The sequence below is a fragment of the Populus euphratica genome, unplaced genomic scaffold, assembly GCF_000495115.2.
Source record: "Populus euphratica unplaced genomic scaffold, PopEup_1.0 scaffold3.1, whole genome shotgun sequence".
NCBI lineage: Eukaryota > Viridiplantae > Streptophyta > Magnoliopsida > Malpighiales > Salicaceae > Populus > Populus euphratica.
In genome coordinates, this window is record NW_011499847.1 from 3,752,104 (window position 1) to 3,769,893 (window position 17,790).

General features: G+C 33.2%; 3 protein-coding genes, 1 long non-coding RNA gene and 1 other non-coding gene across 5 annotated transcripts; 2 read left to right on the plus strand and 3 right to left on the minus strand.

Annotated features, from left to right (window-relative positions):
- Positions 1–195: 195 nt before the first annotated feature.
- CML30 (Calcium-binding EF-hand family protein) lies at positions 196–1,011 on the minus strand. Its single transcript, XM_011002108.1, has one exon. It carries the CDS (start codon positions 907–909, stop codon positions 352–354), a length of 558 nt encoding a protein of 185 aa, XP_011000410.1. The 5' UTR covers positions 910–1,011; the 3' UTR covers positions 196–351.
- A 95-nt stretch (positions 1,012–1,106) lies between these two features.
- Positions 1,107–3,840, minus strand: SCO2 (protein disulfide isomerase). The gene is made up of 3 exons (XM_011002119.1): positions 3,392–3,840; positions 2,383–2,509; positions 1,107–1,429 (listed from the first exon to the last, which is right to left on the minus strand). The coding sequence occupies exons 1-3, from the start codon at positions 3,785–3,787 to the stop codon at positions 1,356–1,358; spliced, it is 597 nt and encodes a 198-aa protein (XP_011000421.1). The 5' UTR covers positions 3,788–3,840; the 3' UTR covers positions 1,107–1,355.
- Positions 3,841–6,584: 2,744 nt separating this feature from the next.
- LOC105107997 (Leucine-rich repeat (LRR) family protein) lies at positions 6,585–9,699 on the minus strand. The gene is made up of 9 exons (XM_011002130.1): positions 9,412–9,699; positions 8,721–9,261; positions 8,119–8,582; positions 7,892–8,027; positions 7,609–7,680; positions 7,438–7,506; positions 7,258–7,329; positions 7,101–7,172; positions 6,585–6,892 (listed from the first exon to the last, which is right to left on the minus strand). The coding sequence occupies exons 1-9, from the start codon at positions 9,482–9,484 to the stop codon at positions 6,862–6,864; spliced, it is 1,530 nt and encodes a 509-aa protein (XP_011000432.1). The 5' UTR covers positions 9,485–9,699; the 3' UTR covers positions 6,585–6,861.
- Positions 9,700–10,005: 306 nt separating this feature from the next.
- Positions 10,006–10,078, plus strand: TRNAR-CCU (transfer RNA arginine (anticodon CCU)). Its single transcript has one exon. It is a non-coding gene; the product is annotated as a tRNA-Arg (tRNA).
- A 2,116-nt stretch (positions 10,079–12,194) lies between these two features.
- On the plus strand, positions 12,195–12,738 carry LOC105108008 (uncharacterized). Its single transcript, XR_838980.1, has 4 exons — positions 12,195–12,281; positions 12,350–12,436; positions 12,529–12,614; positions 12,711–12,738. It is a non-coding gene; the product is annotated as an uncharacterized LOC105108008 (long non-coding RNA).
- Positions 12,739–17,790: the final 5,052 nt, after the last annotated feature.

The window sequence follows — 17,790 nt, forward strand, 5'->3', positions numbered from 1 at the left end:
GGTGCGCGCAAGCTGGCCCGGATACCCACGTTAATCTAAAAAAAAAAATTCTTATGATTTTATAACATAAGCCTAGTGCTCGTATATATAAAAAGAAAGTTCTTATGATTTTATAACATAAGCATATAGAATAAGGGTTTTTTTTAATATTATTATTTTTATTTTGCAGATCCCAAATGATGAGAAAAAAGCATATAAAAAGAAGTTACTATCATGATTAAAGAGATGTCCAAGCTAAGGATTCTAGAGAGAGAAAAAGCTTCTACACGAAGTTTTGACCGGAGCACATACATAGAAAATCAGCGAGGATACAAATAAGAGAATTGGATTTCCGCAAGCATACCCTCCATCTTAACCACTAGTCATCGATTGAGTCATCATTGTCATAAACTCGTCCATGTTAACCATACCATCACCATCAATGTCCACTGCGTTCACCATTCTCCGGCAATCCTCTAGGCTGCACCTCTCACCAAGACGCCTCAGGACTTCCATAACTTCCTCTGCGCTTATCTTACCATCTCTGTTCGAATCAAATGTCTGGAAAGCAGTCTGTATGTCTGTTGTCCTAATTCCTCCTCCCTTCTTCTGCGCTTCCATAAACTCTTTGAAATCAATGTATCCATCTCCATCCAAATCAACAACCTGGAAAATTTTTGGCACTTCTCCAAGCATGCTACCCTGTCCCAACGCTCTCAGGGTAGCCTTGTACTCTTGCTGAGAAATCTTGCCATCTTTGTTGGAATCAAATTTATCAAAAACTTGCCTCATTTCCTTCATATTTGGCTGGAAAGTGGACAGTATGCCAGAGCTTTGTCTATCCCGGGAAGAAAACAATCGAGATGGCTTTCGCAAAAACTTGTTCCTTGAAAGCTTGTACTGGAACTCTAGAAAGCTAAGGTTTGCCATTTCCCTGTTGATGTTGGGAGAAAAGTTGATAGCTGCAAAGTTTTACTCGGCCGTGAACACTATAACAGCTGATATATTTGATGCCTTTGGCCAAGGACACATGGAAGATGACCATATATTTAAAGCTTGCATAGATGAAAAAGTCAGTTTTTCCTTGCAAGCAAATACATCATAAGATTCTGAACTGACATGTAAGATAAACAACGAACAAAGCTGTGGTTATGGAAAACGGAATACAATTTGAGAAAAGAATAATTCTTTGCAAAAGTTACAATGAATTCCTTGTGTTTTTTATCCAAATTCTCCTTTTGAGGATTCTCCTTTTTCTCTCTCTTTAAATGTAATGACTAGTCTCCATGAAGAATGTTAACAGTTGCACAGGGGAAGACTACAACTTATTGGTTGCAATTAGATAAACTCCCGGGGCACAAAAAACTTGTCATAGGTCAGGATGGCTTTCCATTGTCTAATTCCTCCATTACAGCAATGTCTTTCCGAGCTGTTATCTTTTGTACGTATCCTGCATCATAACAGTATTGAAAGTCAACTTTAAAAGGTAACTCCACAACAGGCAAAAGAAAAAAGGCAAACCACGATGTCGTTGTTCCGAATATTGAGCCGATGCTCATGAGAGACTATTTCAAGTTCTCCTAAAATGCTCTTAAGTAATTCAATAATTAAGAAGATATAGAGAGAAAGGGGACCAAGACCATGTGAGAATATCTTTACTCCCCCAACCCACGAAGAGAAAAAAGCAATATGAAAAAGTTATCTGAACTTTAACCCTTCCTAAATTCCCCTGACAAGGCTTCCTAAGAGAATAAGCTGTCAATGGAACCCTTCTCTGCTTCTAGAAGCAGAAAAAGGGAATTTGCAAAACTTGTTGCCAAACATTTCCCTAGGGATTACATATTCTGTTTAATCAACCAAACCACGGGCCTCACAGATTTGCACACCTAGCAAACTGCAATCATATAGGACAAACCAAAAGCCCACAATTTAGACATCACCACCTCAATCATACAGGTAGAAAGAGATAAACACTGTTAGAAAAGAAGATACTTATACACATCGTTGCTCATATTAATCAATACAATCCTGAGATCATGTAAGCTTTGCAGGTAATCAAATTATGAGTTCTTTTTTTATGGGATCAAATAATGAGTTCTAATTTCCACTTCAAGATATATAACTCATCACATACATTTTAAAACATGGTTTTACATGCAGTCAAGAAACATCAAACATGTTAATCCACGCTTGTGTAGAAAGCAGGATTCATTTTTATATATTTGTTTATCCAGGTATCCAAAGGGCTAACTTGCATGGATGGTAATGCATCCACGTTTACAGCTTTGAAATGATATAGCAGCTTGGTATTATGAGAGATAATATCATGTCATCCCTAGCATTTCTCAGTTTCATACAGTGAATTTTGAATAAAGGTTGTGGGCTAGCAAAGAAGAAAATTACCAATTCCAAGGCATGGTACACATTTGCAGGTAACCTCCTTCCCCCTTTTATTAAAATAGCTGACAAACCCTGAACCCTGGCAACTTCGACACTTTCCAGTCCACTCATAAACCACCTCTCTGCAATCCTACAATTCCAGAAATTAGATTCAGAACTACATTCATGAGGCACCTGATAGCCATAAATAATAACATGGTGTCACATAGTACAAAACCTGAAATATGAAACATCCACTTGTTGATCTCGGTTTAGAGCAACAACTAATTTTAAATTGCTCCAACCACCATGCAGCCTCTATTCACCAGTTACAGTACTTTCGAGAACAGAAGTCTTTCTTCTAGTCTATTGTCCCTTAGCTTCATTAGATTTCCTTGGAATTAAGAATGGAATGTGAATAAGAGTCTGATTCCTCCCAAAATTAATATTATGTTCCTCTAATAGTCATGCCATTTAACTTTTTACCAAAAACAAGTAATTTGCCTAAATCAACATGAAATATCTTATTTCACCAGAAATTCTAATTCTTGAGTAACTCAACATAAGATTCTGGTTCCATTCCAGATATATTATTCTGTTTCTGTCTTGTGAAATTCTAATTCTTGCCTACTAATGACAAACCAAACAGCATTTCACGGGAACCAAAAAAGGGTTCCAATTCCATTCCTAATTCTACGCAAACGAAATGTGGCCTTCACTAGTTGTTTCACCAAAAATATATTCTCCTTTCAATCTTACATTTTTACGTGCAAGAATTGAAGTGCTGAAGAGGCTTAAGATGAAGCTAAATTGGCCAGATACCGTAACCTAACTCTACATTTCTTGCTATATCTACAATGGATGCACAAATTAATTCCAAGAGCAAGCAAAATAATGGGAAAAAACTCTAAGTTGAACATGACAATGAAACGAAATTGCCAAATAATCCTAATTAGATAATAAAAGAAAAAACCATTGCTGTACTTATCATTAATTTTGAAATGTAGCAGCATCAAATAAATAATTGCTATACCTCAACTTCAGGATCACAACTTAACCGTTTATCAATCTCTTCAGGAGGCACAGGTTTAGAATCAGGATAAGTCATTGGGAGAGGTAAAGCATCTTCATTATCTGCCAAATAACTCTCTCTGTTTCTTGACCATTTCTTTTCTCTTGCGTTCGCTCTTATGCTGCTGCCACCACTATTTCCCCCAAACCCCTTCCTCTCACCATCTGCGGAAGCGGCTCCATCTAGTTCTTGTCCAATCCGGATGCTGCCTCCGCCAATGGACGCATCAGCAGCCAAGGTGAATTGAAGCCACCGCGGGAATGAGAGGTCTCCGGCTGCAGAGCAGCGGAAAGAGCGGGTTCTATTGAAGGTGGGTTTTGAAGGGAGGCAGAGAGAGGTAGGGCTTGTAGATAGCATTTATAAGAAAGGAATTGGAAGATTTATGGTTCTTGGGTTTCCTCTGGTTTCTTGTTTATATATATATATATGAGGATAATATATTTAGATTAATGTTAATTTCCACATGACATCAGCTTTTCTTGTTAGCTCATTGGCTCTTGAAAACGACAAAAAAGTTTTTGTAGTTGGTAAGTACTAGGAGATGAATACCAGGAGAAGTCCAAATTCTTTATCCAAGCCCAAACTCATATTAATTCCAACCCAACAAAATTAATCTAGTATTTATAAATAAATAAAAATGCAAGAAAAAATTATTTTCCGCTCTCTTTTCTTCCCTTCTTGCCATGACATCCTTAAAAACACAAAGATATTTTGGTTTTTTAGATTTAGTTTGGTGTGTTTTTCTTTTTATTATTTATATTTTGGTTTTTTAGATTTAGTTTGGTTTGTTTTTCTTTTTATTATAATTTATTTATAGAAAAATTAAAGAAAAAATTAGGATTTTGTTATACTTCTATGATTAAATGATTTAAAATTTAAAATTAATATATTAAAGTGCTAGTTGGACTCAAATTAACTAATTTGATGTTTGGATTATAAGCTTGTTGAAAAACAAAAGATTTATTTTGGGGATTTACGATGTTGAAAACTAGCAAATTAACATTTTAAAAATTCTAATCAAATAATCAAATGGTTTTGCTTGATACACATATTTGCATGTTTATTTAAATTGATGATTGGGTGGTTTATAATGGTGGTCAACGAATTGATCATTTTAGTTGATCAAAAGTTTTATGAGTTTTATTAGGTTTGATTAATTTAAATAATATTTGAAATTGATTAGGTGAGATAATCCAACTTTATATTTACATTTTAATTTTTAAGTTTAGATTTTTAATTTTTTATGTTATTTTGTTTTGAGTTGTTTTTTAATATCTTTTGCATCCGTTATAAGTTTTACTGATGTTCCTCTTAACAATTTTTATTAATTTTTCGATTCTGCATTTTTTATTTTTTGTTTTTTGGATGAATAATATAATTTTTAATATATATATATATATAATGAGTATAATTTATTAATTCTTGAATATTTGTATATTTTGTTTTATTATCTGAATACTTATTTATTCTTGAGTTTCACACTATATTTTATTGAATTAAATTCTATTAAATATGGTATACATTACTTTAATAAATATTAAGAATATTTATTATATCTTGATAACGATATACTTATCAATAATTTCATGTTAGTAGAGAGTAATTAGTGTAAATGTACATAATATTATATATATTTAGCTAGTGAAAGAGATATCAGTCTATAATAACTGATTTTCCCACATTAGTTACCTTCAAGTGTCATTTAATCACTTTTGGATTTTATCTGATCTCTTATATGAATTCTATTATTTTAATTATATGTTTAATATATATATTTATATCAAGATATATTGACTTACAAACTATTAATATATGTTAAATATTATTTCTTCACTGAGTTGATTAAACTTATTACTCATTTTAATATTATTTTAGGTTTTTAGTTTCTATTAGCAAGTAGATTTCGTTGAATGTTACTACTTCTTTAGTTTTAGTTGATATATCTTATTCCGCAAGACTTTTTTTTAGTTTTAATTCGATATTTTAGATATTTTATTATTATTTTAATTTAATTAAGTTTTGATTTTGATAATGTAATAAGTGTTATGAATTATTTATTTTATTTTATCTGACAACAAAATTTTTTAAACTATTATTTGATTTTATTAGTTTTGATGTAAATAATATTTTAAAAAAATACTGAAACACTGAAATTTTTATATAATCTGTTTTTGATAAGTATATTCCAAAGCTTCCCAAAATTTGGATAGTGACATCCCAGGTTTTTTTCCTGTAAGAAATTTTGGTGTAATAAGCAGTGCAATACGTGTGCGAATTGGCATGCAAATTATCCGATAATTAAGTTTTCACATCTTATTATTTATATCTTATTAAATCTGCTCCGTAAGTATTTTATTTTTATTAAAGTTATAGAAGTGGCTTTACAACGAAATTATTACATGTAATTTTCTGTTATTTGGGCTTTTAGCCCCTTTCTTGAAAAAGGAGTGGAAAAAATTTTGATTTGTTTTTTTATTTTGGATTCAAATATAAGAGGAGATTAAAGAAATTTTTATGTATATATATAACTGATTGGAAGGAAAAAAAATGGAAGATAGTTTGAGAAATCCAATATTAAAATTAAGACAGCAAGTCGGCAACTTGTGTCTGGGAAGGGCAAAAAATCTGTAAATTGTAATGGTAGCTGGGAAAGAAATGTTCATATCGTGTTTAGGAGAAGAGATGAATGGAATATTTGTTTTGAAAGAAATGTTCATATCGTGTTTAGGAGGAGATGAATGGAATATTTATTTTTATATTTTTAAAAAAATTAAAATTAATTTTTTTGTTTAAAATTAATATTTTTTTGGATATTTTTAGATCATTTTGATGTTGAAATATTAAAAAAAAAAAATAAAGTTATTTTAATATATTCCAAATAAGATAAAAAAATTAAAATTAATTTTTTTATTTAAAATTTATATTTTAATATTGAAAAAATAAAAAAATATTTAATATATTTCAAATAAAAAGTATTTTAATTATTACATTCAGCACAAATTATAGGATTTAGAAATGAGGTTCGTTTTCAACTTTTGCTATAAATTGCAGTTGAAACAGTCTTTAACCACCTGTTATAACCAAGTTCTTTTCTCTAAGAGAAATTGCTTTTCTCCTCCACCAACGACCTCCTAGTCCGCCTAAGGGGACATCATAAGTAATCATGTAGTTTCATGTAGCATTTAAAATATGTTAGTCTTGTGTACAACTTTCACTGTAATTGCAATGCAATGTTGCAAAATCACATTGTTAGAACGCACTCACACAACTTAGACATTGTTACTATGATACATCTGATCTCTTTCCTGTCCCTCCAGAATATTGGGTTCCAATCACATTAGGCCCTAAAATCTTCCCAGTCACATCCTAAAGTGGTGAAGGAAAAACTTGCTGCACCCCTCTCCTTGGTTCTCCATTTGCGTTATGCTTACTCAGGAAGATTGATGATTCCCAGGAGACACCCTATAACAAGAACAGAATCACCATTAGAGGTAAATACAGCTTGACTTTATTAGCAGCTATGAAATCTATGGAATATTGTCTATAAACTTTGATTTTCACAGTTGAGTGCCATATCCAGAAAATTGTAGACACAAAATATGACATTTTTCATATAAATATCATGCTAAAACAATCGCTAAAAGAAAGCAGCTTTGTCTGTAGTTCATACTGAATATTTAAGCCCTTCTTATTTCGCAGAGAATCTGGGACCCTGCCATCAAGATTGTTATTTTGGAGGAATCTGTCAACCAGAGATAGAATATGTTTAGCTGATAGTGTTAATAATACGATGCGCAAATCTTTTTTGGTGATAAGGATGAACTTACAACTCGCGAAGCTGCCCAAGTTGGCCTAAAGATTGAGGAATTGTCCCTTCGAGCTTATTGTTTTCCAAATGCCTTCATGAGATCATAAATGGACAAATATCACAAATCTGCAACAAGTACAAGGAACCTAAAGAAGCTAGTCATAAATGAAGCAATTAAGGAATCATTCCTAGAACATACAGGGTTTGTAGCTCTTTCAGTGTGCTCAAGTTTGGGATAGAACCTGAGAGTTTGTTCCCTCCTAGCCAACTATAAGCAGAATATTCAAATTCAAAGTTATTACTGTTGATCAAACAACAAAAACGAGTATTTGGAGTCATTTAGCACAATTAAGCAGGCTAAGTTTCTTACATATGGGCGACTGCAGTTAGATTGGCTAAGCTTGAGGGTAGTGACCCAGAGATGCCCATGCTTGTAAGGTTCCTTCATGTAATACAGAAAACAAAAAAAGTAGCCCAACAGAGTTAGTTATGCTTTGGTTGATTTTCCAATTGAATACTGTAGAACTGTAATTTTATTGCAGAACTGATATGCCTTAACCAAGTTCAAAGATCTATAACACCTGCTAACGTACCTGGTTCAGGTAGTTTAATTTAAGCTCATTAACATAAGTGGTAAATTAAAGTGAACTTACAAAGCAACAACTCGAGCCAATTTATCTTGGGAACATTTAACTCCTGTCCACGAATTCTCTGGAGGCAGGCAAGGGTCGCCACTCCAATCGGACGGTGGATTAACAAACCTTCTTGCTAAATTTTCCATTGCCATCACTACGAAATATGGAAACCACAGAACTGTCAAGACAAGGCAAGAAAAGACCTTCCACAAATAGGTGATCATAACTAGGCAATAGTGGGCTACCATCTCTTGTTAGAGTTCTTCCACCAAGAGGCAAAATGTGATATATTTCACCAGCATTGATCACAGGTCCAACAGGTATATTGTTCCCTGGAGTTAAGGTGATTTCTGTCTGCCCAGAAAGAGGCCACTCTGATCCATAAACAGTCACACCGTTTGCTGTCACATTGAGATCCTTGTAAAAATTCTGTCCATTAATAGAAACACTGAAGACCCTCCAGCTGTATGGGCTCGGTGTCCGGTTGTCCTGGAAATAGAGTGCGATGTAGTATTTGGTGCTGGGGAGCGACACTGGCGGCCACTGGATTTTTATTGTCTTTCCTCTGCTTGTTGTGATTGCTGATGCGAATGCTCTCTGAGGAGGAAAGTTCCAAAACTCTGAAGAACTAATATTGTTTTGGCATTCAACAACAGGGTTCTGATCTATAAATGGCTGCCACAACCGGTTGAATTGATCATCTGGAAAACTAGGTTCAATTGTTTTTACATATTCACCATCAGAAGTCTCCAGTATGTTTTCACTAGTTTTTCTTTAAAGAAAAAATACTGAAAAAAGACATAAACTAGTAAAGAAAAAGAAATGAATGGCGGGCTAATTTGCATACCCAATTATTTCTTCATCTGCACCAAAATTGTCTCGAGCAACAGTAACGAGCGCATACTTCGAAAAATCTGTCGAATTGTACACCGAATTTCCAAGGTATTCTATTTCAAGAGCTGATATAAAAGGACTAGAATTAGTGTGCACATTTCTTGCAAGACAAACACTCAATGTCTTAGCCAATGAAGCCACAATAATCTCATAATATGAACTCATCCCTTTCGCATAATCTTCTGTGGTATCGACAGTGCTCCATTTAGTCCCTTGAATAATCTGGTCAAATACTGGAGGCTCTTTCCCCCCATCATAACCTCCATAATAATAGGTAGTCCTAACTAAATATTTCCCTCCTTTGATCACAGGAAGCACATAGCAATATTTTTTTGCTGAGGTATCAGGAAAGAAGCGCAATGTGGACAATACCGGCAATACATCTGCTGTTTTGATGGCTGATTTGTTTCCAACAGATATGAAACCCTTGTCCGGAATGTATTTGAGGTTGCCATGAGTTATGTCCTCGGACGCACCACAATTTAATTGAAAACCTGCATCACAAGGTTGTCATGAACCAAAACAATAATCATGCATAAAATGTTCAGCTCTATCATGTATAGAAAGCGAAGAAAAAAAATATATTTGAAGACAGAATAGAAGGACAAGAGAAAAAAGGTTTACATAATGTTTTTAGTTGTTACCTCTAGGAGCAGGGAGTGGATGGACAGAGAGGGGGATGCATACAAGCCATAGGAGGAAGATGGAAAGGGACATTGTGGGGTTGGGAAAGGGAACCAGAAAGAATGGAAAATTGACTAGTTTTGTTTAGTTTTCCCTGGGGCATCGCACGTTTCCAATTCCAAATGGGACACGTCCAAGGCTGTGCTTGAAGATAGAAATGGCAAGATGGTATTATTGGCATGTTTTGTTTGATTTTCCCTGGGGCTCCAATTCCAAATAGGACACGTCCAAGGCTGTGCTTGAAGATATAAATGGCAAAATGATATTGAATCGACGTGCTTGACCAGGTCATTCACCCCCTTGATGTTTTTTTTTAATCTTTCGGGGAAATTTTTTATTTTATTAAATAATATTTATGACACACAACTGGCATCTACGCGCCTATAGCTCAGTGGATAGAACGTCTGGTTTCTAAGGCTTGAAGATATAAATGGCAAAATGATATTGAATCGACGTGCTTGACCAGGTCACTCACCCCCTTGATGTTCTTTTTTATTTTTCGGTTCTCTAGATTGTTTGTTTTTATAAATAATATTTATGAACACGGCATCTACGCGCCTGTAGCTCAGTGGATAGAGCGTCTGTTTCCTAAGCAGAAAGTCGTAGGTTCGACCCCTACCTGGCGCGATACTAACATTTTTGGGCCCCATAAATTCGAGTATGGGCCGGCGGCTCCATCTTGGCCCAGTTCTATTCATATCTCAGCAAATCAGAGACCATTAATTTCGTTCTTTCTGATACAGCCGCCATCTTCGCCTATAGCAAACAACGATGAAGGCTTTTGACATCGATGGAAGCAACACCCTTTCTCTCGCCCTTTTCACTGGAGTTGGGAATTTGGGTTTGGTATAAATTGGGATTTGGTGTTTAAAGGTTGGTGCTTGTTAGTTTGTTAGCGAAGATATGTAAAATCTTTGGTGGAAATACGCAGTAAAGACTCAATTTTATGCAAATTAAGGCAGATGTTCCTAATAATATAGATAAAGATGAGCTTATAGTCAGTGGGTTTCTTTTTTTTTGGTATTAGCAAGAAAATACAGGGAAAATGGCATCTTCGGTTGTATTGGCTCTTGGTTCTCGTTGTCTTTTAATTTTTTTTAGATTAATGCAGATATCCGAATTAATTTATGTCAATTTATGTGTACCATAATTATTTTTATGAATTCTAAAATTAATAACTATGTAAACTTTTAATATCTATTATATTAAGTAATCAAGAATTTAAACATGATAACAGAGAAAGTGAACCCCTCTAAACAGGGAAAATGGCATCTTCGGTTGTATTAGCTCTTGGTTCTCGTTGCCTGTCAATTTTCATAGAACCAGATATTGACATTGTTTTATTAGCAGGTAGACAGGCTTCAGAATATGTAAAATATTAACATGGTGATTGTATGAAAACTCTTATTTCTGTGGGCCCTTTTGATTGTGTTGGTTAGGGCGTCTAGACAACGAAATCTTTCATCGAGTGCTCTTTACATCTTATTTGGTCGGAGATGTACAAAGGTACAGTTTGAACTCAGTTTAGCTTGATTAACTGTTAGCTTAACATTGTAAATAATGGGAGATGAGGGAAGGGCATAGCTGAAGATTACTTAATCTGATTCTTCAAATTCACCTACCAGTAAAATCACAATTCATTCATTATTCGAGACTTGATGCGGAAGTTTGCTCCTTTATCGGGTCTTGACTCTTGAGAACTGAACACTGCAACTCTGAGTCTGCGATTTTGTGTTCTCTCAACAAGATTTCTCTTCTTTAGTGATTTTCACCAATTGATATAAGTACTGCACTCTTGTCAGATGCATATAATCTAATTTACACATCACTTGGTTAGATGTGGTTACAAGACTCTAGCCCAAGGGATTGTACCTAGGATTTGAAATTTTTTAAAAGACACTGAAACTATGATATTAAGGGTTTTTTTTAACACCAAAACAATGTTATTTTGGTTAAAAATAAAATAAAAAAAATAGTTTTGCATGACACTTGACCAAGCCAGGTTTCACATCTATGGTTTCAAGCGCCTATTGGTGATTACCATCCAATACCTCTTATAATGACAATGAACAAGACTTTATAAGCCTTTTTATTTGGTTTCTTTCTTGTGATTGGATGTTTGCGTTACAATCGTTTTAGGGCAACATGCAAGAAGTTTCATGAAGTCCTCTTGGATCTTGCCAACCATTGGTGAATCTTTTAGATGAACTGCCTAAGCAGCTACTTAACCCGTCCATTTTGTGGGAAAATGTGATTGAGGATTGCTGAAAAACATATCGTTTGAGCAAGTGCATCAAGGAGAACTGAATTCTTAGCATGACAGTAAGAAATAAAGTTTGTGCATTAAATTAAAGAAATGGCCATCCTATCGGGTTCGTAATAGAAATTTCTTAATTTTAAATTTGAAACATTTTTATTGAATCAGCTGTGACCTACTTGCTTCTCAGAAATATCAACCTTGTGTGTGTCTTTAGGCTCCTAAAGTACTTTTTATCTTGCGGTGACCTTCTAGATTCTATGCAAGCTGGAAAACTAGAACCAGAAGTTGCATCTCTCAATTCATCACTTATGTTTCCTTACAGAAAAAATCTTCAATCAATTCAGTCTGTGTTGTTTTCTTTCTACATATCTTTTTTGTGGATCAGCCTTCCGGCCTGCACTTTGGTCAGTTTTATTTTAATGTTGCATGTATTGATTGCTGTGACAGATACCAGATGTTTTCCCTCTTCCGGCAGCAGCACATAAGACTCTTATAGCCAAGTCCAGGGATTCACTGACCACACGCACTCTTCATTCTGAGCTAGTTTATAATTACTCAGGATCTAAGCATGTCAACCCCCCCTCTTCACTGCTTTCTCTTGTTTATAACTTGTTCTTTAGCTTCTTTTTTATCCCTAGATTACAGAATCCCTGAAAAGATATGGAATCTCCTATAGCTCCACATACATATTCCTGGCTGCTCGCTTCAACGCTTCTCCAGATGAGGTGAGGATTTCTTGTAAATGTCGCTTCATCAGCCTAAATATTTCATTGCTAACTAAAAAGACACCAATCATTTTGGTTGCACTCTATTATAGATGAAAGTGTAGAGAAACTTATCAAAGGGAAAGAAATCGAATTAGAGGAACTGGAAGGGAGAGCAAACCAAGCTCAAATGCAGAAGGTTAGTTGGGTGTGACCATCTTTGGCAAAATAACACTAGTTACGTGGTTAGCTATGTCTTGATCTTGCTTCTAACTTTGTTTCATATGTTTGTCAGCACTACAAATTTCTGGCTTGGGAGTAGGAATATCCTCTCTTGCAGATGTCATTACCTGCCGGATATCTGGCCGCGATGCTTTATAAGAAAGATAAACTGCTAAGTATATATATGCAGTTGTAAATTTTGCTGTAAACTTTTACTTTTTTTTTTTTTTTGAAATGTTAAGTTGTAAACTTTTAACTGTGTGGATGCCTGGAATCTATGATAGAAATTTTTTTGTGGGAATTTGTGCATCAGCATCGTTAAGTTCCTGTCTTGGAACCTAAAACTTTCAAAATTCATATGATAACTGGTGCATTTTATGATCATCCAAGTTCTCTTATTAAAGTAATAAGTAGGATCAGGCTGGCCTTTCTTTTCCTTTTCCTTTTTTGATGGTGAGTTGGCCTATCTTGAAGTTGAATGGCGTCTCCCACTCGAAAAAGTAAAGAAGGCGCGTAATGTAGAAATAGAAGAAGGGCACAATTACATACCACACGTACAATACCAAACACGGTGTAGGTATCCGATGATGCAAAGTGCTGATTTTGTAGTATAGATTCTTATTAATTATTAGCATATATTAAAAGAAGTCTAAGCCGAAGTTTTTTTTTTTCAATTTGGTCTTTAAAATGTTATAGGATTTTTTTTAATTTCAAATTTAGTTTTTTTATTTCATTAATTAAGATTGGACTTATTAGATATATAACTTTATAATTTATTTCAATTTAATTTTTATGAAGTTATCTTAATTTTATGATTTAGATTACGAGTTAGATAAGTTATGTTGAGTTTTTTAATGATTTTTTTAATTTTTTTCTTCAATATAATTAAGATTAGGCTTATTAAATATATGACTTTATAATTTATTTCAATTTAATTTTTATGAAGTTATCTTAATCTCATGATCTAGATTACGAGTTAGATGAGTTATGTTGAGTTTTTTAATGATTTTTTTAAAATTTTATTCTTCAATATTAAATTAATTGAGAATTGAACTTTATAACCTTTTTCAACAAATTTTCTATAGAGTTAATCTAAATTGACATGGGTCGTTAAAAAAAAACTAAAAGTCTTCAATCAATTATTATATGGTTATTAAGTTTAAACACTAACCATCTAGTAAGTTATTTAATGGCAAAAGTTTTAAATTAAAAGGTTTGTTTTTTTTGTTGTTTCAAGTTCAAGTATTATGATTGTTAATATAATAGCTATTATAATTTTATATGTTTATTAATTTTAGAGATATCTAATTATTATAATTTTATATGTTTATTAATTTTATAGTCTGTAAAACTAGTTAAAAAATATTTAATTTGGTCCAAATATTTATATTAATAAAAAAATATTAAATAGTATTGACAGAAGCGCTTCTTGTTGCATGAATACCTGCATCTTTCCTGTGTTCTCGCGCAAACTTGGGCTTGATTGCATTTTGGGTTTGTTAGCGCGAGATAAGGGTTTTTTATCTGTTGGTTCGCGGTTGCAGGTGCTTCTGCGGATCTAGGGGCACTTCCGAGACTAGGTTCGCTGGTGGCTCTGTCCAAGAGGACCGACAACTTGGCTTCATATATATGGTTGGTTTGTGGGCTTTTGGCTTGACATGCTGAGTTTATGACTGGTCAAAGGGTATTGGGTGAGCTTTCAATATTTTGATTTATTAAGTGTGACAGGATTAGGTATTAAAAGCACGCCTTACCTGCAATGTATCTAGTTACTTGATGGCTGTCGGTTTCATGGTGTTTTGGTTTATATATTAACAAACTTTATCTTAAAAAAATATTGCCATCAATGCTTTAAGATTTTTGCTTTTTTGGCCCCAACATCCATGCAGGTTTCAATTGGAATGTGTTGTGAATGATGAAGAAGATGTAACAAGCTTCCTTTTGGTCGAGAAGGCTGCTGAGGACTTCTTTGGTTTGTCTGCACATCATTATGTGTACAACAAGAAATTTAGCAATCCTTTTGTCATCACATCTCCAACGATTGCCGAGCTTAGTAAAAGCTTCATCTTTCAGCTTAGATTTGGTGCTTCCAAGGCTGGTGAAATTCGATGTGATATGGTCGTGTATAAAGATTTTGATGATGTCACTCGAAGTGCCCTTAGCAAGCTGTCCCAACAGCAAATTCATTGCCAACATCTATCGTGGTTGCTGCTCTTTCGGACTCAACGCCACCACCTCCACACAGCCCTGTCACTCCTGCAAGTGTGGTGTCTCCTTTATCAACAACATAATAGCTGCTTCCACACAACCAGCGACATGGCCACCAGACTTCCCGTTAAAGCAAAGAGAAAATTGCACTTCGACTGTGTCGCAGCACCATCAAGGCAAGCCTTTTTTTTGTCTGCCTTCAAATTCACTTTTTGTGTAGGTTTCATTGTTTGTTAATCATCTTTCAAATGCTTGATCTATGATTTTTTATTTTTATGCAGTAAAACTTAACAAGATCCAGGTTACGCCGACAATAGTCAACTGCTGGCTACACAGCGCACTTCACCTTCACCTGTGAAGAAACCACACATGTCAAGCTCAGATTTGTAGGTGTTATCACTCCCCTTTGCCATTGTTTAATTGCTTGATCAAGGTATATTGCCATTTTAACTTCTTATTTACCTTTAACAGGCGTTTCAATTACTTCCCAACACGTGGAACAAAGACAACATGTTGCTATATTCAATCCCTTCTTTATTCATTTATTTGGCTTTTATATCACCAAAAAAAAAAATGTCTTCTTCAATCTTGCTTATGCTCATTATTTGCAAATTCTAACCAAAAAAAAAAAACAGGGTTACTAGCTTTCTAAGCTTCAATGCAAAAATGTGTGCAGATATGCTAGGCATTGCTTATACCGACAAACATTATTTTATTAGATTACTTCATCACAATCTTACTAAATATTGGAAGTTTTATTTTAGTTTGTTGGCAAATACTTTATTTTTGGGACTCGCTTTGTATTTGTAATGTAAATCCACTGCAAGCTTGCATGTGGATCCATGCTATTATTGTTATTCTGCATTGCAATTACATTTCTTCTTTAAAAAATGACAAGTCTTTTTTTAATCTTGAAATTGATTGTTTAATTTTAGTAATCTTTTTATATTCAAATGTTCACAAAGTTAACCATCAATTGTCATTAATGCAATGATTCATACTAATTAAGAATTGACCCATTATATCACACGGGACATCTATTTAGTTAATATATATGAAAAGAGCTTAGCTTCTCACTATAATAATGGATAGTTAAAAAGCTATTTTTTTTATAATTTAAATCTTAGTTTTTATTTTTTAATTTTATTTTTTAATATTAAATTTACTAAATATAAGACTTTATAATTTATTTTGATTTCTTATGATGTAGGTTGCAAGTTTTGCGAATTAACCATGTTGACTCATATCATTTTTTATTTATTTTTTAATTATATATTTTAAATTTTATCTTTTAAAATTGGATTGATTGGAAATCAAACTTTATCATCTTTTCAATTCACTTGCTATAAATTATCTCAGTCTTTTGACTTGATTGAGAGCTAGGCTGGTTGACTCAAATTTTTTATTATTTTTTTAATTTTATCTTTTAATATTATGTTGATTAAGAATTAAGTTTTATAAGCTTGTATTCAATAAAATTATTTTAATCTTATAGCCGGGGTCATGGGATTAATCAGTTGACTCAAATGAGTTTTTATGTTATCTTTTCTAATTTTATCATTCAACATTGAATTAATTTGGAATAAAATTTTATAGTTTGTTTAGATTTACTTTATATAGTGTTATCTCAATCTTATAATTCATTTTTGTACGTTAACCCATATTGACGCTACTCGTTTTTTTAATTGAATTTTATTTTTAATTTCATCATTCAATACTGGGTTGGTTGATAATAAAGTTTAATATTTTTTTTTTCTTAGGATCATCAAGATCTTATGGCTTGAATAGCGAATTTGAAATGTTAATCTAAATTGAAATAATATGTTGTTATTTTAATATTTTTAAAAAATATGTTTTGATTTTTTAAAAAATCAATCTATGTTTTTATCTATTATTGAAATTATTTTTAAATGTATCAAGTCAGGTAATGTTAAATTATTCTCCATATAATTGTTTTTGAAAAACAATTAATATTTTTTATATTAAAAGGAATGATATCATGTAGAGCTCCGGGCGGTAACAATATAGTTAGTTAATCGGCATTAAGGGAATCGCGCCATCATGAGATTGAAAGAAATGTGCGGAAAAAGGAAGAGGTACTCTTTCTAACTGTTGAATTAAAATTTTGTTTTGGGTTAATTTTCCCATCTTAAGAAAGGTGGGCCGTACTGTTAGTGATTAAAAAAATACTGATGACAGATAGGATATTTCTTAACCACGTTTAAAGTTTCTTTTATGACACGATCCAAACACGGGGACAACACGTGGCAACCTTTAGAAGTGAACCTCGGTGTCTTCGTTGCCAAGTAAATTGCGGACGTCTGTTCGACGCTAATGTGTAACAATCGATAGCCGGTAGTCTGACAAAAGGTAGGCATTTTTGCTTTGAGGCCCCTTAACTTAATATTTTCGCAGGTCTACTTTCTTTTACTCGAAGCATCCTTTCTACACCCTCCCTATGCGATAATGCACCCATGATCTCATCTTCGTTAGTTCGATGGAAATCATGAGAAAATTCAACATTGTGAAGTCACCATTTATTGTTTTTTCTATTTTTCATATTTATTTGGATGAGTTATATATTTTAATTTTTACCAAATTGATCAATTTTCTTATTTTAATTGAAAATACTTTGTTCAATTATATTATAACACATAAACGTTATCTCTTTTATTGATAGCTAACTCTTTTTTTATATTGTCTTGACAATGTTTATGAAAATAAATAATTTCAATAAAAATCAGATTAAAAAATATAATTTATTCAAAGTACAAGCATGATTTAAATAATATTTTTTATTTAATTTTCTCTTCTCTAGATCAAAAAGATTAGTCTTGTTGTTTAGATTTTGTATCATATAAAAATAATTATTACAAATTACTGTTTGGGTCCTAGAAGAACATAGAGTGGCGTGAGTGACCAAACATGTGGGGGGGGGGGGGTGT